General features: G+C 41.9%; 2 protein-coding genes across 5 annotated transcripts in view; one reads left to right on the forward strand and one right to left on the reverse strand.

Moving 5' to 3' along the window:
• Window positions 1-893: 893 nt before the first annotated feature.
• LOC135499318 (uncharacterized methyltransferase YdaC-like) overlaps window positions 894-24,506 on the forward strand; it is a 29,322-nt gene continuing 5,709 nt past the window's right edge. For 3 of the 4 annotated variants that reach the window (XR_010449290.1, XR_010449291.1, XM_064790051.1), the window contains exons 1-3: window positions 894-1,012; window positions 1,708-1,843; window positions 2,313-2,578. Coding sequence is in view for 2 of the 4 variants with exons in the window: in XM_064790051.1 (XP_064646121.1) it covers window positions 905-1,012; window positions 1,708-1,843; window positions 2,313-2,578 (510 nt within the window). In the remaining 2 variants the exon portion in view is untranslated. Of the gene's footprint in view, window positions 1,013-1,707; window positions 1,844-2,312; window positions 3,297-24,506 lie in introns of those variants that run through there. The other variant, XM_064790050.1, reaches the window with a different exon arrangement.
• Window positions 17,057-23,841, reverse strand: LOC135499712 (beta-1,4-galactosyltransferase 1-like). Its single transcript, XM_064790649.1, has 9 exons — window positions 23,739-23,841; window positions 23,276-23,336; window positions 22,357-22,575; window positions 21,588-21,820; window positions 21,174-21,361; window positions 20,640-20,762; window positions 20,350-20,445; window positions 19,688-19,882; window positions 17,057-19,310 (listed from the first exon to the last, which is right to left on the reverse strand). The coding sequence occupies exons 2-9, from the start codon at window positions 23,292-23,294 to the stop codon at window positions 19,286-19,288; spliced, it is 1,098 nt and encodes a 365-aa protein (XP_064646719.1). The 5' UTR covers window positions 23,295-23,336; window positions 23,739-23,841; the 3' UTR covers window positions 17,057-19,285.

A 24,506-nucleotide genomic window follows, 5' to 3' on the forward strand; every position in this document is an offset into this window, starting at 1 on the left:
TGGGCAACTATGTATGCAAGTCAAATGTTTAGGCATATGTATCAGCTGGAAGCCAACAATATCTCATTTTAGTTTTCATGACCTAAATTATTTATTTTCATTTGATTCTTGAACAGACCACTTGGCGATATTAATCCAACCACTCAACGCTCTGCCGCTTCTTTTATGCCTGTGAGTGTTAGGTGAGTAGCATGCACGTATTTTAACTAATTCCGTATGGTCTTATCTACCCATTCAAATACAGTAGAACCTCCCTTGGTCATTAAAAACAAAGTCACACCATTCTGCAGAGACAAGTTCACTTCGAATTTCCTGGGAGGGATATTGGAATGTGGATCAACAAACCGTGTTGGACGGCCATGCAGATGGGGTGATTATGTTGCAAACACCTAGTACAGCTAGTAGATGCCTCTCATACGACAACACAGTATGTTACTGTAGGCCTTAGTCACAAAGCAGCTGCCAAAAACAGGGATGGGGGGGGGTCTTCAGTTGTTCAATACAAGGGATTATGTTCTCAAAGAGCAACACAAGACATGAGTATGTTTCGTAACCTGATTTACTTCATCCGCATGAACAAAACAACTAAGAACACCTGTATTTGTTTGTTGACCACAGGTACCACCATTTCGGCTGGCAATTGAATCTCTTTCAAAACAAAGTGAATGCCAATTTCAAGGGTGGGGGTCAGTTCTTTGTTTTCCAGAGAACAGCCCCTCAGCCAAAAAAATCGGCATTCACTTCATCTCGAAGGAGTTATAATTGATTTTGGATCTCAGGTCCAAGCCAAAATGGTTGTCCCTATTGCCAACCCTTAACCGATTCATAGGCCACCGGCCCTTTACGGCATAATTTAACTTAACAATATACATCATTTGTCCGTTTTCAGCAGTACGCATTCGGCATGTGGAATAGGCTTGTTCAGACCATTGTAAACAGATTGGTTGCCACAGATAGAATAGCAAGAAATCTCAGCAGACCAGAAAGTGGCATATTTGGAGCCATTACCTCGGTAAGGTTGGGACACAGCCGAATGAGAAGACTGATCGTTAAAAATACACATAGCCCGTTTCTGTCCTATCCATAATGTGGTCTGAATAACGTGGTGGTCGAAAGAACATTGTGGACAGAAGTGAAAAATGATTGTCGCATCGACAAGTTTCTGCCCTATCCAAAAAGTAGCCTGTCAAACATGGTAAATGGGTTTGACAAATTATCACCGGCATCATATCCCCCTTAGATGAATTCCATGAATAGAAATCAATCGATGTCCCCTTGAAAAAAGGGATGGATTGATTAAGGTGCACGGACATTTTTAATTTTCGTCATCTTAACAGCAAAACCACAGACTTTGAGGCAAATATCCTTAATTACAACCAATAAAAATATTCAGAGGTTAATGTACTATCATACCCTGCATGGAGACATAATAGTATCTCTGGACTTTTTCTTTCTTGTAATTAGCACCAGTTGCTTCGAATCACTGTGAGCAAAACCAACATTCATATACAATTCAGCCATCTATTTAGTATATAAGAAGGAAAGTGGATCTTTTGACCCTCTTCCCCTTAGTTAAATGGTTAAAATGTACAATGACACCTGCATGGTCCCACCCTTCAGACACATACTAACTGGACGGCCCCTTATACTGGGAGATTCCATGGAGGTTAGTTAACAGTTACAGTATTAATTATTCACTCATAACAGTACCTTCTAAAGAGAGTCAACCAGCCTGTTGAAAGAAATGCTGTCAAACATCTTGACGTCCGGCCCAATCATACTGTCCTTGAAATCGGCTTTGGACTCGGTTACGGAATCCAGCATGTCCTCGATATCATTAAAGGTAACATGGTCTTTATACATAATTTTGTCCAAGAGACTGTATTTTGCTGATAAAATTTGCCTCTGCCATTAATGAGGGAATTCTAATAAGAGGTATTAATTATTTTTTTAGAAGGATGATAATCATTCATGGTTGGCCAATATGCAATAAGGTTTTAGAATGCCCAGTCAAAACATACAATTACCAAAACTAATTCGAACGTGCTTTCTATTGTCCGCAAATATAACTGACCCCCGCCCTATGGCCTCATCAACAAAGTGTATACATGTATATAGTTTGTACAGTGTCACCCCTAATAAAATGGCCAGCCAGATTTGGCTTGTTAGACACTCTTTATTTCCCAAACTCCTATCTGTAAGTGCCAGGCATGGGGTTTAAACCTCTGACCTTCTGTTTACGAGGCGGATGCCTTAACCACTAGGCCGAGTGGATCGGTATATTACAAGTACTTTATGTCTTGTTTTGACAGAAGGAGACGGTTCTGTTCATGGCCTGGACATCTCAGACGAAATGGTCAGAAGAACGACGAGACGTTTCCAAAAGGAAATCAAGGACAAAAAGGTCAACATTTGCATTGGGGACGTGGCATGCATGCCTTATGAAGACAACACATTTGACAGAGTATTCCATACAAATTCTTACTATTTCTGGCCAGATATGGATAAAGCAGCCAAGGAGATATACAGGGTGATGAGAAAAGACGGCGTCATGGTTACAGCCTTGGTGCCTGATAAGGTAAAAATGATAGCGGGAAAAGGAGCGCTGAAATATGGAGACCCAGATCAAACACGCTATATTGACGCCCTGAGGAAAAATAACTTTGTTGATGTTCAAGAACAGGATTTTTATGACGCAGAGGATTGCGAGTACCCATGGTACCAGGCGGTTTTTGCCTATGTGAAAAAGAAATGAATCTTTCTCTATTATATCAGGTTTAGGCCACGCTAATTTAATATATTTGATAGCAGCCTGCCAACGAACTTATCCACCCAATGTGGGGAAAAAAACTTTACACCACCCACCAACCAGTGCAAAGACACTGACACAAATGTTATAGAGAAAACACTTGTCAGGTTTGAATTTCATTTATAGCAAAACTTGAGTTTCATTTCCCCCCGGCATATAGAAAAAAACTTGTCACGGTACCCTGGCTTTTTTAAAATTTCCTTCTGTTGCCCCGCTTTTTTCTTAATTAGCCAATTTATTTCCATTTGAAGCAGGGCGCTGCACCCTGTCGCCGCCAGCTAATTATGTATGTAACCATGCTTGTTTATACCACTTGCAGCTTGCCGCTAAGCTCCTCCCTCTTGCAGTCAATGAGACGACTTAATTACCATTCCTGATTTTAATCCCTTTCTCTGAACCAATCAGAGTAATTGCATTCATCCTGTACATATTTGTAACCCATATATGATATGTTTGTGGATAATAAAGCAGATTCAATTTAGTCTTAGATTAACCAAGTTGTTTAAGAGTTGTTTCTCACGAACCTGTTACCTCAATGTAACCCACTACATTGTTGGTGCCGTGACCAGGATACATTACATTCACGATGGCCGACCGGATAAAGGCCTCACGAGCTGCCCACAGGGGCCAAGCCACCAAAACTATCACCGCAATTGATAAGATTTTGGTCACCCTAAAAGCAATGGATCGAGCTATGATCACACCAGAAGACCTCGACGAGTTACACGCCAAACTCCAAATCCTAGAAACCAAAAGGAAAACGATCAAGAAGTTGGATGCAGAACTCCTGCTACAAACCGAGGACGACCACGTCGCCGATGTGATCGTCGAGTACGATGACTATAACTCAGAACTTGAGGGAAAGGCTGAAACGTTCAAACTGATTGAACAACGACTGTCGGATCATCTGACACTAAAGCCCGCACCTGAACCTCAGCCACCGGTCCCACCTAGTCCAACAGCGCCAACGTTCGCACCAAGAACGAAGAATGTACAGCTACCAAAGCTGACATTACCAACATTTTCGGGAGACATCTTACAGTGGCAAACCTTCAACGATGTCTTCGCCGCCGCGATCCACAACAATACAAACCTTGACAACGTCCAGAAATTGCAATACCTCCGAGCCCAACTGTCTGGAGAAGCCGCCGACATCATTGCCGGACTGAGTTCAACAGATGCTAACTACGCCCATGCCATGGAGTTGCTGAGGAAACGTTACGGGGAAAAACATAAGGTGATCAGTGCCCTTATGCGCGCCTTCTGGGAGCTGCCCAGACCGTCGGAGGATATTCGTGGACTAAGAACATTCGTCGACAAGATTGAAACTTATGTCAGAGGACTGCAATCCCTCAACAAAACGGAAGACTCTTATGGGGACTTATTTATAGTGCCAATGCTATTAGATAAAATCCCGCCCAATACTAGGAAGCAGCTCACCCGGAGTAACGAGACAGCTGACTTTACTCTAAGGTCACTACGTGAGGCACTGGCAAAGGAGATCGAGGCGATGGACGTTGCCGAGACCAATGATACGATGCACACACTCAATGAAAGCATGGCTACAGCATCGTTTTTCACGCGTGATTCAAATTCACAGTTCAAACAGCGTAGGCCTAAACCTCAGGCCACTGGATATGCCGGACGAGGTGCCCGAGAATCCAAATGTGTGTTCTGCAAACAATCACACAGATCTCTGGATTGTGTGGTTGTTACTAACATTGACAAAAGAGCAGATATCGTAAAAAGAGACCAGTTGTGCTGGAACTGTCTTGGACCGCATCAAGTCCGTAACTGTACATCCAAGTACAAATGCAAACACTGTAGCCAAAAGCATCATTCTACTCTTTGCAAAGAGAAACCCGATGGTCCAAACCTACCAGCTGCTAACAATTCAGACACCAAAGGACTATCATGTGTCTACGGCGGCCCGGAGGGGACATCGAGAAAAAAAAAATAAACTCGCACTGCGACTTTTTAAACACGCACTGCGACTTTTTAAACTCGCAATGCTACTTTTTAAACTCGTACTGCGATTTTTCAAACACGCACTGCGACTTTTCAAACTCGCACTGCGACTTTTCAAACACGCACTGCGACTTTGAAAACTCGCACTGCGACTTTTTTTATCCAATCACAGCCGTGTTTACAACGACATGTGTTGCTGCGCTTGAGTTGTAAGAGTTCATAATTCAGGCAAGATGATCTCTTCTAATGGCCTGACAACAATCAAAGTGCACCAGAGCTTGGTTTTGACGGACTTTATTACCATCTTTAAAGATGGTAGCATCATGGAGCAGGATATTACATGCAAAAGAATTCTTCTGAATGGGGAAGAAGAGTCTGCAGTTGGTGTCGGTGTCCTAAGAGACACCTTAACGGAGTTCTGGAAGGAATTCTATGACAAGTACACGCTGGGAACCAAGTATAAAGTGCCTTTTCTGAGGCATGACTTCCAAGAGGACGAATGGAGAGCAGTAGCGAGAATCCCCGTAAAGGGGTATAGAAGTGCCAGCTACTTCCCAACATCGATTGCTCCCACATTCATGGAGGCTGCGCTATCCGGGAACGAGAGTGAAACAGATGTAGTGTCTGTATTTCTGAATTTTGTGGGTGACAGCGAGAGTGAAACACTTCGCAAAGCGCTAGATAATTTTGATTCAGTGGACCAGGAGGAGTTGATAGACATACTCGATGCACACGAGTGTCGCCGAATGCCATGTGCCGCCAGCATTGAACGAATCGTAAGAGAAATAGCATTGAAGGAGCTTGTACAGCAGCCCAGCTTCATCATTGAATGCTGGAAGCCCGTTCTGGCATTTATATGTAACATCAACTACAAGGAAATCTGTAAGAAACTGGTGCCTACGCCAAAGGCCATTCTCGCGACAATCAAACTGCCTGAAAACATGAATCCTGCACAAGCGGCTGTTGGGAATCATCTCAAACGGTTCATTCGGGAGTTATCCCCACAGGACATGGGGAATTTTCTCAGATTCTGCACAGGATGTGACCTTCTAATTACAGACGCTGTAATTGTCGATATCAGCGGCAATGGGGGGTATACGCGTTGCCCAGTTGCCCACACCTGCGGCTGTGTTCTGACAGACTACGACAGCTTCCCAGACTTCAGGTCTGATTTTACCAACATATTTAAAAGTGGGATTTGGGTTATGGACATTGTCTAATTCAATGTGGTCTTGAAGTCCAACAAACTATAGAGTCGCAAAGTATGTTGGTGGCCTTTCGGCGTTTTTTTGATATTTTACTATAATCCAGAACCAGATGGTCGCAAAGTTGGTGGTCGTTAAACGTTTTTTATACTTAATCAGAGATTGTAATCCAGGAACTATATGGTCGCAGAGTTGGTGGCCGTTAATCGTTTTTTATACTTAATCAGAGATTGTAATCCAGGAACTATATGGTCGCAGAGTTGATGGCCGTTAAGTGATTTTTTTAGAATATACGTTAACTTACTAGAGTGTACCCAAGATGTAAACAGGGTCAAAAGTTGTTGGCCGTAAAGCGTTGATGATATTTTGTGTGCACGGGATAAACCGTCGGCTGTCGGGGAAACAGTTCAAAGCATTGTACTCCTATTGTAGCCGTTGTGGTATTCTCAGAAGAGGACGCCTCGGCAACAATAAAGGATAACGGGTATATAGCCCTTTTCATTTGCCAATGTCATCTCCTGGCGACATCCGACGGGCTATCCCATGCCAACATTCACCATTTGTTTGTGGCTGTAATTCAGCAAATATGGCCGTGTTTGTGTTCTTGAAAATTGAAACCAATAGAACATGTACAAGGACAGGATTGATTCAGTCCATATTTTCCCTGCGCCTGTATACATGGTATATAGGAAATATAGAGTAAATTAATTACTGGAGTAATTCTCAATTTCTTTAATACAATATGTATTGTGTAAACATTGGTGTCGAGTCCTTTAGTCTAACATATTTGAGCAGAACTTATTCGAATACATGTATTGTATACATTGTAACTATACACTTATTAAACTTCCCTATTCATTACTGATTTCCTCATCGAACTAGGGACGAAAATTGCCGCCGATTTCGAGTTGCAGTTACAGTTTTCAAATTACATTGTCCAATAAAGGGAAAAATGGTGTTCGCATTGTGAACACATAATGGTGTCGGTCCTACTTCCCTAAATTCGCAATTCATTTCGAAGAAGCCGTCGCAAACATGTGTACAGATTTAATCTCTCGTATGCGTCGATATCGTCCATATTAAGGTTGTTCTCCTCCATCAAAATGCTACATATTTCAGAGATGTCACTATCGCAAGGCGCATTGTGGTCCTTAAAGATGCAATCAGGAATGCACACGTTTAACTCATTTTGGCCGACTTCCTGCAAGTAAACATCCACGTTATACATCTCTGGGACACTGTACATAACAAGAGGACGTCCAGACGGCACGTGTGCGTTCCGACTTGGTCGAATAAGGTGGTTGTTCCACACATCTACCACTTCATCAAGCTCCGTCTAGAAAAGATTGAAGCAGATTGAAGTATTACAACAATGCCAATGTACCACTGCCTATACTAAATTTGCAGTTAAGGTAGCTGATGAGTACTAAACATGACTTGACTTCTCCAAGAGCATTAGATAATCGTGTTAAGAACCACCCATTCCCTGATATAACTTTGGTCCCCGCAGTATAGGATCGTTTCTATTTTACGCTTGTCGCTTAAAAACGCTGCACTCACCTGGATAACATCCATAAAGCAGAACTGGAGAATATTTTTTTTAATGAAGTCTCCGTCGTATAAGCCGTCAGATGACAACTGTTGGAAGATATCCATCCAGAATTGACCACATTCTTTGCGTAGTACACCCCACCATGATTCGATCCGGTGGTTTAGCTTGCTGGTCCCAGTCACAAAGGGAAGTTCGTTGTCGTTTGGTTGAAGGAATGTCTGCATTGCCTCGACGTGTCCGTTTTCCGTGCCTAGATCTGAACGAATACGGCAAGGGCATCCCCCTACCTTGTCAATAGTATCCAGCTATAACTCTCGGGTCATTGTTAGTAGTATAAACGTTTAACCACATAATATTTCTGGAAAAACCATCCACACACCCATTTATACAGAACCCGTAGGGTTTCAGTTTATCGTACGAGTCTAAATGCCATATATAGTTTGGACCCTTGCTGAAGTAACTTCTTCGAACGAGTTTACCACATCTTCTCGAAGCGACTCCCATAGGGTCCAGCAATAGCAATAACAACCGAACAGTTTCTCTATTGGTGCGAAGTACGTTTTGTATGCTCTTCAGATGCATCCATCGGTACCCATGCTGTCTACCAGAGCCCCGGATCTGTGCTTCTACGTATTCAGCAACTTCCAATATATCAGAATACCCTTTCCGCCTGCCAAGGTCCAACTTTTTGAGTATCCGTTTTAGGTGGCGGAGACTTATCCTGGTGTTATATCGATACCAAAGTAGGCCTTGAATTTCAGCATAATTCCAGCCGAGATGGAAATATAACTGTGTGACGTCATCCATGGGATAAAATGTGAAAAGGAGGCCCTATAGATGCGAATAGGCTACGTCGCAGTGTAGTGCATAGCTTCCTATAGCTTCCAAGCCGAGGCGAAGGAAGTGGTTTAGTATGCCTTGTTGGAGTTCAACAACACGGGTATCGTTGTAAGCACGGCTGTGATTAGATTAGAAAAAGTCGCAGTGTGAGTTTTGAAACGTGCAGTGCGAGTTTAAAAAGTCGCAGTGCCAGTTGGAAAAGTCGCAGTGCGAGTTTAAAAAGTCGCAGTGCGTGTTTTAAAAGTCGCACTGCGAGTTTAATAAGTCGCAGTGCGTGTTTTAAAAGTCGCAGTGCGAGTTTAATAAGTCGCAGTGCGAGTTTAAAAAGTCGCAGTGCGTGTTTAAAAAGTCGCAGTGCGAGTTTATTATTTTTTTCTCGATGTCCCCTCCGGGCCGCCGTATGTGTCTTACCGCCCGATGACACTGCAGTTAATCACATCAAACAGATATCAGCCGTCTGAAAACTGCAGTAGCAGACATTTCTTCCACCATAAGTAAACACAAAACCAGTGTCGCACTTCTTTTCGATGATGGCTCGCAGAAAAGCTTCATCACAGCAGAGGCCGCCACGAAACTAGGATTTCAAATCAACGAAACCTTGCAGTGAGTGCTCTGGGTAGCCAAAGTGTAACTGATATCCAAAGTGACCCAGTTGCTGGCAGATTATAGCCTCGGTTTAGTATACCTGGTTAGCATAAACTTGGCCGCCCACTGACATAGATTCATGCATAATATGTCCTAGTTTACCTATATTAGGAATGTAAACAATAATAGTGCCATGCATGGAAAGTGGAGTTTGTCCATCTGAAATGTGCATTGAATTCACTATTGCAGTACAATAAATAAAATCACCCTCTCAACATCCCTAATCCATTGAATCAAGAATATCCAAATATCCAAACAATTATTTCATTCCATATTCCTTTTTTGGTCGAAAAATATAAGTCAAAGTAAGGGTCACTGAATGAATATAGGCCTACAAAGGTGAAACATTGATAATCCAAAAGAAGTAAGAATATAATCCACCAAAGGAACAACAAAATAAGTTTAACCTGTTCAGAAGAACTGGAACCAGGAAAGATGTAACAAAATTGACAAGGCAGGAAGCACTTGATCTTCACCACCACGTGTTTCATCATGGTTACTGTGGTCAATATGCTAATGAGCGGCTGATAATGAGCTGGACAAGCAACATCAAAAATGTGATAGCCACTTCGTTGATGACCAGAAAGGGTGTAAATTGTACTCATTCACTACAGTAAGACATGGTCAACACCATGGAATTGACCTTCTGCACTTGAAGTATCAGAAACAAAATCTATCCCTATTACAAGATCAAAGGAATATGCCGCCTTGCAAACAAGCAGCCTGCTGAGTTTGAGAGATTATAGCAGACAAGTGTATAAACAAATTAACCCAAATGTGTGTAATTAATCAAGCAGAAAGGTCCCTGTACCAGGCTGTATCATGATACCATACACAAGTTGACCACCAAGAATGTTATTGACAGTTTAGTTGAGGGGGAGGGGGCTGTGCTGGGTGGACTCCAGCCATTCATAAGCCTCATACATCAAGGGGTGTGCATATTCATTGAGAAAAGTGGTTGAATTCCACAGCCAAGATGTCAATCAAAGGTCTCCCATCAATGGTCTCTTGTTTTAGACATAGAAACTTTTTCTATCCCAATTAGAAGTTGGGGGTGGGGTGTGTGTTGGACAGTACTCACAATGAAATGCATTTTATGCTCTCAAAAGTGCTTAAATGGAATACATGTTGCATTAGGATTGTAGTGTGGTATGTATCTAACAATATTAAGCATGTTTATTGAGGTAAAAAAAGATTTGGGCTGTGTCAGAGTCATTTCAAATAATGACCCCAGCTATCAAAGCACTATCTGAGATCATAGTGCATTGAAACTGGAATGCACTAGATAGTACACAAACTAGGACAATCCAGAACGAGGCTGACTTTGGCCTATTTTGTATAAGTTTTGACCCAGGTTGTACACTGTTGGATACGGAGATGGTGAACATTTCGACGTTAGGCGCAAACTCAACGGGAATGAAACGCCTAAATGCCGTTACGGTTGCAGTACATACGACCTGTGGATCGACAGTCCATATACGCGCTCTAGTTGTCCCGAAAATAACGACGCCTCTCAGGAATTACATCGATGAACGCATCGCGGATTTACCACACCTCAGAGGACTACAACTGGCACACCCTGTCAATACGGCCAATCCATTCGAGATATCAGTTCTTGTCGGCGCGGATTATTACTATTCAATCGTTGGAGATCGTATAGTTCGCGGCAAAGGCCCCACCGCTATATCTTCGAGATTAGGATACCTCCTCTGTGGGCATACCCATCATCGAACAACTGTCAAGGATACAAATACGTTGTGTGGTCATGTTGCGCTTGAAACTTCCAAATTGGAACAATTCTGGGATCTTGAAAACATCGGGATTACAGACAACCCTAAGGAGAAGGAAATGACGTTCGATTCGTATACGGAAACTCATCTCAGCATGCGAGACAATCATTACACTGCCAAGCTCCCGTGGAGAGAGGATCATCCACCCCTGCCGACTAATTTCGCCGTATGCAACGCGAGGACACGGAACATGGTACGTAGACTCAAACCCGAAATTAGGGAAACGTATGATAGGATAATCAAGGATCAGCTCTTTCGTGACTTTGTTGAACTCGTTCCCGATGACAATGTCAAAACAGGTCACTATCTGCCGCATCACCCGGTTGCTAAGGATTCTGTGACAACGCCCATCCGCATAGTGTATGACTGTTCCTGCAAAACTGGCGCAAACCCGAGTTTAAATGACTGTTTAGAGACTGGGCCACCACTTCTGAATGATCTGGCATCCATATATGATGTTAAGATTCCGCGCGCATAACATAGCGATTTCAGCTGATATCGAAAAGGCTTTTTTGAACGTGGGGCTTGAGTCTGATGACAGGCCGTACACGAAATTTCTATGGCTCTCCGATCCTGATGACCCAGAAAGCAGTTTCAACGTTTACCAATTCAAGGTGGTCCTCTTTGGAGCGTCGTGCAGCCCATTCATTCTGAACGCAACCATCAAACACCATCTTGAGATAAACGCATCGGATCGCAAACGATATAACAAAGAACATTTATGTCGATAACCTCATCAGTGGATGCCCTGATGATAAAATCACCATGGATTACTACACCGAGGCCAACAAACTCATGAAATCTAGTGGATTCCATCTCAGAGAATGGAGCAGCAATAGCCAGGGACTGCGCGATTTGGCCGCGAATGATCACACCGTGAACACTAACTCTAGCGTGAACGTGCTAGGTTTACAGTGGGATACCAACGATGACGTAATCACGTACCCAAACAAAGAGACTAGTTACTTGACCGGAAACCATGGTGACTTGATTACCAAACGCGAATGCCTTAAACTAACATCTAGCCTGTATGACCCCTTGGGTTATGTGTCCCCCACCCATATCACTGCAAAAATGTTTCTCCAGAAACTGTGGTCACATCAGCTAGATTGGGACGAGCCATTGCCCGCTGATCTTCGTGAACAATGGATCGCTTTACGCCAAGAGCTATCGATTGTCAGGAACACTTGCGTCATCAGACCATATTTCAACTCCATGCCAAGTGACGCATCATATGAGCTACACGTGTTCTGTGATGCCAGCGCCAAAGCGTATGGTGGGGTGGTCTACCTACGCCAAATTCACACTAACACTGTATCTCTCGTCATCTCCAAGGCCCGGGTGACCCCTGTCAAACAACTGCTGACAATACCACGCGCCGAGCTGATGGGAGCCTTACTTGGCACGCGCCTGATTAACTTTGCTTACAACAGCCTGAAAGGTCCGATGCAAATTCAGAAATGCGTACTTTGGTCAGACAGCCAAATCGTTTTGCACTGGTTAGCAAGTGATAAGAGACTTCCTTGTTTCGTTCAGAACAGAGTCACCGAGATCAAGAGTTTCAGTATCATAAACGAGTTCAATTACTGCAATACGCATGAAAACCCTGCCGACTTGATTTCACGCGGAATAACTTCAGCACAACTTGCCTCCAGTGACATTTGGTGGCACGGACCTATGTGGTTAACTACAGGCAACTGGCCCATACCAAAACTATGCGATAGCAAAATCCTGCATACCTTGACTGTAGCCGAGGAACCACGTGAGAAAGTTGACAACAAGGCCACGTGCCTTCTAGGCCAAGCCACGCGCCTAGGATTAGCGGAGATTATCGACCCAAACAGACACTCATCAATTGGAAAATTACTGCGTGCATGGAGGTGATACCTCCATGCTGCGTGTTACCGCATTTGTCCTGCGTTTTACACACAACATCCGCACCGATCGTAATAAGCGAACTACTGGAGTTCTCACCGCTCAGGAAATCAGTAAAGCTGAACTGTCATGGATAAAGGACATTCAGAGTCTCACGTACGAGAGCGAAATCATCGCCCTGAGGAAAAAGGAGAAATCGCTTGGGCAATTGTCGCGCCAACTTCGCCTTTTCATTGACGCTGATGAAATACTGCGTGTGGGTGGAAGGCTTCATAACGCACCTTTGGATTACAGGTCCAAGTTTCCAATCCGACTTCCACCGAAAACACGCTTCACCGAACTCCTAGTGATGGACGCTCACTCAATGGTGAAACACTCAGGACAACAAGCTACCATGACTCAACTCCGCCATCGGTTTTGGATTACTCAGTTGAGACAATACGCAAAATCTTTACTGAGGACTTGTGTCATGTGCAAAAGGGTTAACGGGAAACCCTACAAGAAGCCAATCCCCGCACCACTTCAAGCCATGAGATTGCATGAAGCCCCCAGCTTCACTGTTACCGGCTGCGATTTCACTGGAGAATGTTACGTAACTCTAGCAGGCAAGGAACACAAGTCGTACATATGCCTGTTTACATGTGCCGTTACGAGAGCAGTCCATCTTGAATTAGTATTGGACCTTAGTACAGAAACTTTTCTACGTTGTTTCCGACGTTTCGCTGCCCGGAGGTCTCTCCCTAGCAAAATGCTCTCAGACAATGGCTCCACGTACCTTTCAGCTGCGGATTAATTACATAAACTCATGAAAGCGCCTCAAGTTCAGGCCTACTTAGCGGGCCATCGAGTTGAGTGGAAATTCATTCCTAAACGCGCCCCATGGTTTGGGGGTTTTTGGGAGCGCCTCATTGGAGTTACCAAAATGACACTAAAGAAGGTGCTAGGCCGTGCCTTTGTTTCTGCTGATGAGCTACAAACTGTTCTAGCTGAAATTGAAGCGGTGATTAATGATCGCCCATTGACTTATGTCTCATCTGACTCTAATGATCTTCCGCCATTAACGCCATCACATTTACTGAATGGACGCCCCATTACAGTATTACCGTACTACACCATGGATATAGATGAGTTACAGGACCCTAGCTTTGATCAGGACACCTTGCAAAAACGCTCACAACGACTGGCAAAAATCCACTGTAGCTTTTGGAAACGCTGGTCCCAGGAGTATCTTGCAGTATTACGCGAAAAAGACAATCTCTCTGGGAAAGGCGCACTAGTAAACCGAATTCGCACTGGAGATATCGTCATGGTTAACAATGATCAACTTCCTCGCCCCAAGTGGCAACTTGCCATTGTTGAAAGCCTAAACAAGGGCAATGATGGACTTGTGCGTTCCGCCGAGATTAGAACGCGCACTGGCAAAACCAACAGACCCATTACAAAACTGTACCCACTGGAGGTAAACGTTGACAATCAGTCTGAGATTAAAACTGATGAGGATATAAGTAACACTCCAGACACTGACACTGTTGTCAAAGATAGACCAACACGTAAAGCGGCTCTGGAAGCCCGACAACGTATAAAGGACTGGTCTGGTGCGCTTAATGCATAATTTTTTGACACATAGTAGATTTACTGCTACTGGACACTTGCAATCTTGGATTTATTAGCATCAATCACTGAGTTTGAAGATTGCAATATATTTCAGTGTGTTTATAATTTAGTCACTTATAATTACTTTCGGACTAACTCACTGCATTTATGATCTAGTTTGTAGTAATAGTTTCTAGCCAATACTTGCCAATACGGTATCATATTTGTGGATTTATACATGTGTTTCCTCTTGCTAAGAATTGAACCACCCAGGTTCCTACGGATTACTTCATTCTGGCTACTTTGGATAACCAATGTTTTCTTTCCATCTGGAATAACTGTGGATAACATGTGTTCTTCATTCATGCATCTTAATCTTTAAATTTGTCTTAGGTACTGTAACCATCCTGTCTACCAGTATACTTCCTGTTTATTGTGTACTCTACATTTTGACCATGCAGTCTCATTTGTAGTTATTCTGCCTCACTTCACTCCAAGGTAGCCAAGTCTTTGATTAACAGCTTAATTGATAATTGCTACACCAGACCAGACTGTGTGTTCCATTTACTAATCTTGGGATTAAGATTTATTTGTACTTTGTTTCGATGCCCACTTCAGACGTCTTATAATTTGACTGGTATAACTTTAGCTTTGATCTACCCGGTTCAGTTGATTGCAACAGATTCTTCACAACTTATTTAAACACAACGCAACGGACTTACGTTATTATCAGCTTAACTTTCTAATTAGATTTTCTAAGAATCCATCTTTTTTGGGCCGGAGAATGTCGCCGCCAGCTAATTATGTATGTAACCATGCTTGTTTATATTCAAATTCAAATTCAAATTAGTTTATTAATCAAGAGGCCCGGAGGGCAAAGGTACACATGGTACAATAGAAATACAATGATTTTGATTGAAAGTACATAAGACATACAAAGGATACATGACAAAAGTAACAATATAAAGTCTACTACCGGGGTCAAACCTGGAGTAGATACTAGTAGGTGGGAGAGAGGAGGTCCTTATTTTATGCGATCAGAAAAGCATTTCTGTAAAAATGATGATAGCTTCTGACAAATTCCAGGGTCCTCATTTGAAAGAAGCCAGATAAACTTATTTCCTGGTGAGAGACCTGAAAAGTTGATGTTGTTCTCATTGATAACTGAGAAAAAATCGTTCCTTGAAGCATCATATTTTGGGCAGGCAGTTAGAAAGTGAACCTCGTCTTCTATTGAAGTCCCATCACAAGAACACACCCTCTCTTCAACTTTAAGTTTTTTGTATCTACCTCTTTCAATGGCTAGATCGTGACAGCTAATGCGGAAACAACAAAGGGATCTTCTTAAAGAAAAACTTGAAATTGAAGTCAGATATTTCTCACAGCAGAGTTGCGTTTTGAAGGACCTATAAGTGCGTAATTTGTTTTTAGCATTTGGATTCCGAGAATCATCCCAAATTTCTAGCTTCCACTTTCTGTAAAATTCTTCACCTAATTTATGAACAAGACTGGAGGTTGAAACACTTTCAGCATTGTTTGCATCCAGATTCAGACAACCACAAATAAATTTTATACAAGAAAACCAAGACTGTTTTCCTTTGTTGTCTAGATCCTTACTAACTTGTAAGGCACTGGTTAAAATAGACTTCGAACTAATTTCCCCATCCACTGTGTTGAGAGACAAGGATTCAAGCCTTAGCCAGAAAGAGAACATAGATTTGGCTATCATTAAATACAGTGGATGTCTGCCCAACTCGCCATACACGGCCAGATTTGTGGCATTTGTGTTAACACCCAGTATGTGAAGGTTCTCACAGGGGAGATTTTCGAATCCCTTATCAATCTTAAATTCTCTCTCTCTTTTAACTTTTGAGGACATAGGGTTAAAACATCCCCAAATATCACTGCCATATAAAAGTATTGGCTGTATAGTGTGGTCAAATATATGGAGTAAGGTTGAGACATTTGGAAGCTGAGAGCTAAAGATACGCCTTAATTTAAAAAAAGCTTTAAGGGCTTTGTTATGAAGATCACGCTTTGCCTCAGCAAAAACGCCGGAGGCTTGAAAAGTAATACCAAGATATTTGTATTTACCAACATTTTCCAGCTGGTGTTGACCAATCATGAAGACAGATTTATCAATTCTTCCTGCCTTATTAAATATGAGAACTTTTGTCTTCTTAACATTTATAGTCATACCCCAAGAGGAGCAGAAATTATTCAAGCCATTCAAAGCTTTTTGGAGACCGCTGGCAGTTTCTGAGAGTATAACAATATCGTCAGCATACATAAGGCAGTGCAGCTTGCCGCTAAGCTCCTCCCTCTTGCAGTCAATGAGACGACTTAATTACCATTCCTGATTTTAATCCCTTTCTCTGAACCAATCAGAGTAATTGCATTCATCCTGTACATATTTGTAACCCATATATGATATGTTTGTGGATAATAAAGCAGATTCAATTTAGTCTTAGATTAACCAAGTTGTTTAAGAGTTGTTTCTCACGAACCTGTTACCTCAAATTAACCCACTACACACCCTGCCTTTTTCAGACTATGCCCTCTTCTGCCCTGCTTTTCCAGATTTCTGGCTGAAACATTAAGTTGAGGTGCGTATGTTGCATAGGCCTTTACAGGTTGAAGAGACCTCTCATACGCCAACACAGTATGTTACTTTATGTCACAAAGCAAGCTGCCAAAATAGGGATGTGGGGGGGGGGGGGGTGTCTTCAGTTGTCCAATACAAGGGATGATGTTCTCAAAGAGTAACATAAGACATTAATACTAATAATAATAATGTTATTATTGCACCCCATATTTGGGTAAAAGAGAAATAACATATATATGATACATTTCATAAAATGGTACATGTGCATAACTAAAGAAAACACCTGGCCTGGTCAGGGCTATACATTTATAAAATATGGCAAGTAGATTTTTAAAACTCTTAATTAAAAGCCTCGTCAGGGCCAATTCAGTGCTCCCATTATTAGAGGTAGGGGAGTGGAGGAATGATCGAAGAGAGTCCACAATCTGCTTCCCATCCCATGCTGCCCTGGAACATTGACTAACAAAACATTAGAAATACCCGCTGGTGTGGCTTACAGATCTTTAGCCAACGACTATGATGACCTGTGCATACAATAACTTTTAGATAACACTGTTCATGGAGTATAAATAGCCAATTATGATACATGCAATATGGCACCCCAAGAGGCCTATTTAAAATGGCACCCCAAGAGGCCTCTTCAAAATGGTACATAATACCGGTATTCACGAGGACGACCTATACTTGGGATGCCCAAGGCTCTCAACAGGTTTGTCATCGGGCATTTTCTACTGAGGCCAAGAGATTGTTTAATAAGATTGCCCTGTAGCACATTCATGTTACTGATTTGACCGTTACAAACATTAATAAGTGCCTGTAATCTAGTACGCGTGTAGTGGTTAGGTTATATAGAGATAAATCATCCGCAAACGCTACAGAATTCTACTCTTCATCATCATTCAATACTCACACCTCTCCTAGTCTTGGAAACCAGTGACAACATATCACTCAAGAAAATGTTGAAGAGGTATGGGGACAGAATACTTCCTCGCCGGGTACCCTGCAATACTCGTAATGACTGGCTATACTTTCCATTCCATTTGACTGTAGTAGACGATCTGCTACACCAATTTCGTAAAAGAAACCCGTGACACTCAGGTATCTTATCAAGCAATTTGAAATATAATCCTTCATGCCTAATGCTATCAAAAACACTTGTCTGCATCAAGTGCACAGACAAACAGAGGGGATTTGTCACAAGATAAAGCCATGATTTGGGTGTTTTTCTTAGACTTATCTGCAATGCACTCGCCTGACTACATATACCCTTTTTAACAGTACTCTTCTCTTGGATATGTACAAATTGAGGTTTCTCTCGAAGAATTAGCCATCTCCTGGTTCTGTAAAGATTATCGCACCTACAGACGAGTAATTGAAATTGCTGCCGCATGCAAAAATAATTGCATCTTTTTGCGATGATGTCGCAATGATTTTTCAATTCTTCAGGCTCCAGTCGGTTGACGCTCCATGCATGGAAGATGTGCACCTACACACAGACCCTGCAACGGACCAGCCCTCCTTTTATAAATCAATGTCTGAATCACTTCGCATGAAAAAACCTCCCATGCCAACTACATTTAAAGGGAAGCTATGGGAATGATTCCCCATTCGACCAACAGTTACAACCTTAACATCTACGTAAACTGCGTATTCTTAAAAACAACTGTGGCTCTTGGTTTTATAAATAAACAAACATTAATGAGTGAAATGGATGATTTTAATTGCTTATTTTTGAATCAAGTATGCCGCCATCTTGGTGGATTTTAATCTGGTCTCTCCTCCAAACGGAGAGCCAATGACGTCATCGATGCAGCCATTGTGACAATCAGCTGTTCGAACAATGGCGAATGCTTGGAATGACAGATGACAGTTCTTCGATTTCTTCGGGTTCTTCGTCGACGTCTGGCGATGAATCCTTCGATTACAACCGTGCATCAGCAGAAGAACGAGCAGGTCTAGTTCCCTATGCGTTTGAGCCAAGGTACCAGGGCAGAAAAAGGTGTGGAAACTTAGTGGAAACGAGTAGTACTCGGCTTGATGAAAAAACCCCACTGCATCCATGACGTCATTCGCCCGGGAGATTTGAACAAACATGGCTACCCCCGCAAACTGCCCATTCAATGCAATTTTCTGCACTATCTAGGAATATTCATCATATCCTTGGTGTAGAGTATTTGTTTGTCATGTAACTTGGTATGTATTTGTTATAAAAAATATTTGATTTTGCTGCATCAATTTATTCCCATAGCTTCCCTTTAATACTGCACAAAGGCGTGGAAACGCACATTTCACATCGAGACCCAGCCATGTGACTGGCACCACACCACGGCTGGCAAAAATGCTGCCTGGTTCACACCACTGTACTGACGCCTTCACTTTATAAATTGACCAGACATGACTCTTTCAAGGCAAGTAGAACTTCAAATACCTGAAAATGAAAAGGATTTTATGAATTCCTCGACTGATTCAGTTATACCACTTCACACATAACAAATTTAGGTTCGATACAGATTCTTGCCCAAGGGTTCACAGCAGGGGCTCTGGCTTTTTCTACTTGAAAATAAATGTCCAATAACACACCGGTTGACCATCAGATGTCAGTTTTTTACCTTCTGAGCCCCCTTTTTTGGTATAGACTAAATTCAGCGTTTGCTGCCGAAATTTAAACGGTAATGTATCAGAGTGGAAGTTGCCTCCCAAATCATGAAAATAGAACCATCCCGAACATTTATTGGTTTACAATAACTTTTACACATTCTGAACTAGCTGATTCAAAATGGTTCCAATCCCAGGTCAAACACCCACCAGAGCAGTGATTCCGGTTTCTGATTCTTCAAAGATTCCATGACATCCTCTTGATTGGGCGGATCGCCCACATCGACTAATATCTTTGTATGTAATGGCTCCTCTGACACTGATAAGACCTTGTAACCGACTGACTTGATTGAGCTGATGCCATCGGTTTTCCATCGAGCTCGCCAGTAAGAGAAATAATTGGGCCTGCAAAAGAAGTGAGGAGCAGTTAAACTGGCTTACATATGTTTTGGGTACCAGCAACAACAAGTATCAGTTACAAGGTAGAATGGGGTATTTGTAGCCCCTGCATTGTTTGATGCATGGGGATATCGATCAATATCATAGGCAGGGGTTACAATTAAACCAGGGATACAAATATCCCATTCTACCCTACTTGGCAACAGTGCGTGCCATCCCAACTCACCAATAGTTTGAAGTAATGAGTTTTTGGTATTAGAGTAAGAATTCATAAAGACTAAGAATTTGAGAACTGAAAGTTAAACGTAGATGTATGTCCCTGGCCGTCAACAGCTGACTTATGAAAACATAGATTAACAGCCTTGCCCGTCAGAGTTAACCTTGGGCTTTAAACAAACCGAACAGCGAAAGGAAAAGGGTGTTCACTTGGAAAGAATAGGGAACACCCATGCTGGACACTGTGTCTCACTTACCCTGAATCACTCTTAGAAGCCTTGGAATGTCGCACCATTTTATAACGACCAATATATTCTGGCGGTCTGGTCAGTTTTAGGCCAGCAGCTTCAGTCCTGTTAAAAGAAGGCAGCAATAAATTTCAACTGAAGGTGCAACGCATTGTAAAATTTGAACTTTGAACCCATTTTCTCAAAATGGCAAAAATGGATTGATAAATTTCATCTGCGATGAACTCTTCGAATGAAAGCACTTTTTCAGCATTGTAGGACTACTCATAATTCAGGATATCTACTAGTATTCCCCTCACCTTGCTGAAAAATCATCGTCTTCTTGGCCCCAGCCCCAGTAATTGTTGGAGAAGCCATTCACCTTGATGTAGTTTTCTTTATTGACGGCAATGACGCCACCTGCATTGTTGTAGTACATCACACTGAAAATAAGGGGAAACCCTGTTGGACTTTCAGTGCCAAAGCAGATATATCTTCAATTAGATTATTAAGTGAAAGTAAAGTTAGAGTTAAAACTCACTAATTTGGAAAGTCATTTTTTTCTGCACAGCATCGACACCAATTTTGAACCTCTAGCATACGAATGGTGGATGCTTTAGATCAGAAATGGATTTTTGATGAATGAGGAAATGCCATGGCGGGCGAGGCTTTGCGATCCTTAAATTTGATTGAAAACTGAAAGAAACTTCAGAAACAAGGGGAGAGGCTATAATCACATTGATTAGGTGTAGAGTAAGGAATCCGCTGTCACGATATAAACCGTTTTGAATGCAATCAAATTTAGCTATAACATTTTGTTCTGCTTTTCGTCATTGTTTATATTCGACACTTACTGGTATCGCATCTCATCTATAGCGGATGCTAAATGCCTCGCCTCGTTATCACATAGGTACAGGTTGCGGTCGTGCTCTGGAAGGAGATCGGCGTCTTGGAAGATGAAGCAGTTGAACGAGCCGTAACGGAATGCCTCGGCGTATCCGATGTTCATGAGCATGCCGCGGTTGAAGGAGTTCGTACCGGACTAAAAAACAAATGAGCAATCGAGACAAAATAAGAAAAAAAAACATACAAGTTTATTGCCGTCACATGGGCTTCCGGGCCAAGACAAGCAGTCGTGTAATTTTTTGTACTCAAAAACAGATGAGTATCATTTTCTGTTAATCACCTGCCATGATTTACATGGCCAGATTGCACGCTTGACAATGACAAAAATCCAATCCACTACACCTTAGCATAGTATGTCTTACCTGCTCTATCACAAATATCCTATAATCGATGTGCTGTCTCTCTAACATAGGATGTAAACGTTTCAGCAGTAACTTCAGGTGGTGCCACCTATTGCGGTATGGAATGATTATTGCTACTTTTTGGAATGGCAAGCAAGTTTTGGGCGCCCAATGACCGCCCTTCTGGACTTGCGGATTTGACTTTACGATGTCGTCATACTCTGGGTCCTCAAGTATGTCAATGTTTTGGGACGCTGGAAAAAAAAGAATAGAAATGTATATTTTTTTCCTTTGGCGTGTGACACACTTACCTGAAAGAGGTTATCATAGGTTATCATATCATGTTTGTGGCTATCTTAACAGATTTTAGATTTAGGAACTTTTCTATTTATATTGACAACCGCAGCAGCGGACAACTGCTAAAGGGAGTGCTAGTCGACCATGTACGCTTGTCTCAATATTTGATATTCTCCTGCATCAGAATTAAACCTCTGGGAAAATTGTATCCCTGTAACTTTTAGTATGGCCCTGTGATTCACTGCAGATGCCAGCCTTGTTATTCGTGTTATCCGAGACCAAAAGTAAAAACTGATCAATTCATTCTTATTCTTATTCTATGTTTTGAATTTTTGAGATGCAAATTAGGCAAGATTAATTTACATGTAGGCCTACCCTCGTATTATAATCATATACAATTATCAACTTGTCATTGGGCATATAACACCTCAACTTAAAAATTATAACTTTGTGTTTAACATGTATATGTTCTGTAGTCTTTTCTACTACTTACTTAATGAATTGAGATCTACCCTACAGTACTCTTTCTGTGAATCGTCTCCCAACGTGTTGGTGATAACCGCCGGGTCCGGCAGGGTGTACACCGCCCGAGGCCGATGATTGAACAACGCTGCATACCACAGGAGGACATAACCAATCACGGCTAACGTGACCCAAACTCTCTTCCACGTGTTCACTCTCAATCTTGTCTCACGGACTATAGTAATAGCTCCTACAGAAATAGAACGGATATCAAAGGCCAATAATGATCAACCATTATTTCTGTCCCGACTGGTTTTCAAATTATTTTATCATTTCAACTTCCACAACTCATTGATTTTGTGAAATGAACTTTTCAGAGTATAGCCCTCGGCTGTCAGAGTGACGCAATGTTCGGTCTACTTTTAAATCCTAAATGAAAGGCCTCCTTTAATAGTCAACTTGGCCTCCTCGTAAATTTTTTTGGAGTGAATTGACACGTCCACTGGAGTTTGAAAAACTTCAACCTGGCTCAACTGACAAGTGGAATCAATGTCCTCCACTGTTTAGCCCTTAATACAATATAAATACTAATATTGAGTTCTAAAAGCACTTTTCCAGGGTTCCCTGCTCGAAGCGCTTTTTGGGATACCATGTTATTACCAAGCAGTGACTCCGTCGGGAGTCGAATCCACAACCTCTTGCTCATGAGGCCGACTCTCTTCTACTGTGCTACTGCTGCCCTTACCCTTTGTGGTGCATTTACTTATGTACATCGATTGTATTAGGGTGGTTATTGTATTGTTAGAACAATATGGATGTGTTATGAATTAGTTGCCAAGTTGATAATCTGTCGAAATTTTAGCTACATCAGCGACACAGGTAGGCCCTATTATCAAAGGTTATATATTACACTACAAGAAAGCTGGAACTACATGATATTCCTATCATACTTTTCTTGACCGCATACATGTTGTCACTTAATTACTTTCTGCGGTTGAAAAATATTTGACCCTGTAAAAAGATGCATGATATATTCGAAACCGTAAAACTAAATAATTAATAAGCAATAAGTACCACGTGACGGCCTATGGCTATTCATGATTTTAAAGATGTATTGTAATATCATGATATGGCGGAATGGTGTAATAATATGGACATTTAACCTGGCGTCTGCCTATGGTCTCCCTTTGGCATTGTAGGTGATTTCACCACACAATGTGAAACCCAAGATAGTATTACCACATACAAAACTATACTATAGATTGTCATTGTGCATACATGTACACGTTACACACAGAAATGCGCAGTGGACACAAAAGCAAATATTTTCCACAAGAAAAGCTGACAAACAGAGTCTATTCAGAATATTCGGTTTCTTAATTGGTCTCATTGACTTCTAGGTATATTACTAACTGTATTGAATCGATATGTTGGAACTTTGAGGCTCAGGAATCCGATAAAAATAGTGTTTCAGATGAAATATTTCGAAGGACTTTTGTTACCATGGAGGCTGACATGTTGGATTCCTTAGTTCCTCATTTGTCCGCCCGGTGGCGTCAGATGATGTTACGAAGACACGTTTGGGACAGTCATTTGTCCGCCCTGTGGCGTCAGATGATGTTACGAAGACACGTTTGGGACAGTCGCAACCAATTTTCCAAGTGTCATCATTTCTTTTGTGGCAGAAGAAGATCTTCAAACCACACGACATTGATAATGCTAATGGTTAGGGCAGCATCATTCATTGCACAGTTGACAGACCCAACTAATTACATAAACTAAAGACAAAGTCACAACCAGACATCGATTGCAGGGCAGCGAATTTTTTTTCCTGAACCTTTCGGACAGTACAGTGTACAGTTGTACAGGGACTTTCACCACCCAACGTACGCGAAAACGGACCACTTTCAATCGCTCTGTGCGCAAACTTGAAAAAAAAACCATGTGTGAATACTATACTGGCCATAAATTTCAACAATCATGTTACGTCACGTATATATAGACTCGTTTAAAAATACCACAAAAGCCAAGTTCCGCGAAGTTATGTCACTTGTTGTCCGACTCCTGTTCATCCGACCGTGACCTCAGTATTTGACCAATCAGCTTTATATCGTGAGCATTTTCGTGTATGGGTCAATGAATTTGATTGAAAATCACAATTTGAATAGATGAGTGGTTTGG

The sequence above is a fragment of the Lineus longissimus genome, chromosome 15, assembly GCF_910592395.1.
Source record: "Lineus longissimus chromosome 15, tnLinLong1.2, whole genome shotgun sequence".
NCBI classification, from domain to species: domain Eukaryota; kingdom Metazoa; phylum Nemertea; class Pilidiophora; order Heteronemertea; family Lineidae; genus Lineus; species Lineus longissimus.

Bases quoted from the DNA above. Each gene is read 5' to 3' on its own strand.
- LOC135499712 (XM_064790649.1), bottom strand. The intron at 20,446-20,639 runs GTGAGGGGAATA...TTCTTTTAACAG, and splicing joins GACGATGATTTTTCAGCAAG to GACTGAAGCTGCTGGCCTAA. The intron at 19,883-20,349 runs GTAAGTGAGACA...CTTCTTTTGCAG, and splicing joins GCTTCTAAGAGTGATTCAGG to GCCCAATTATTTCTCTTACT.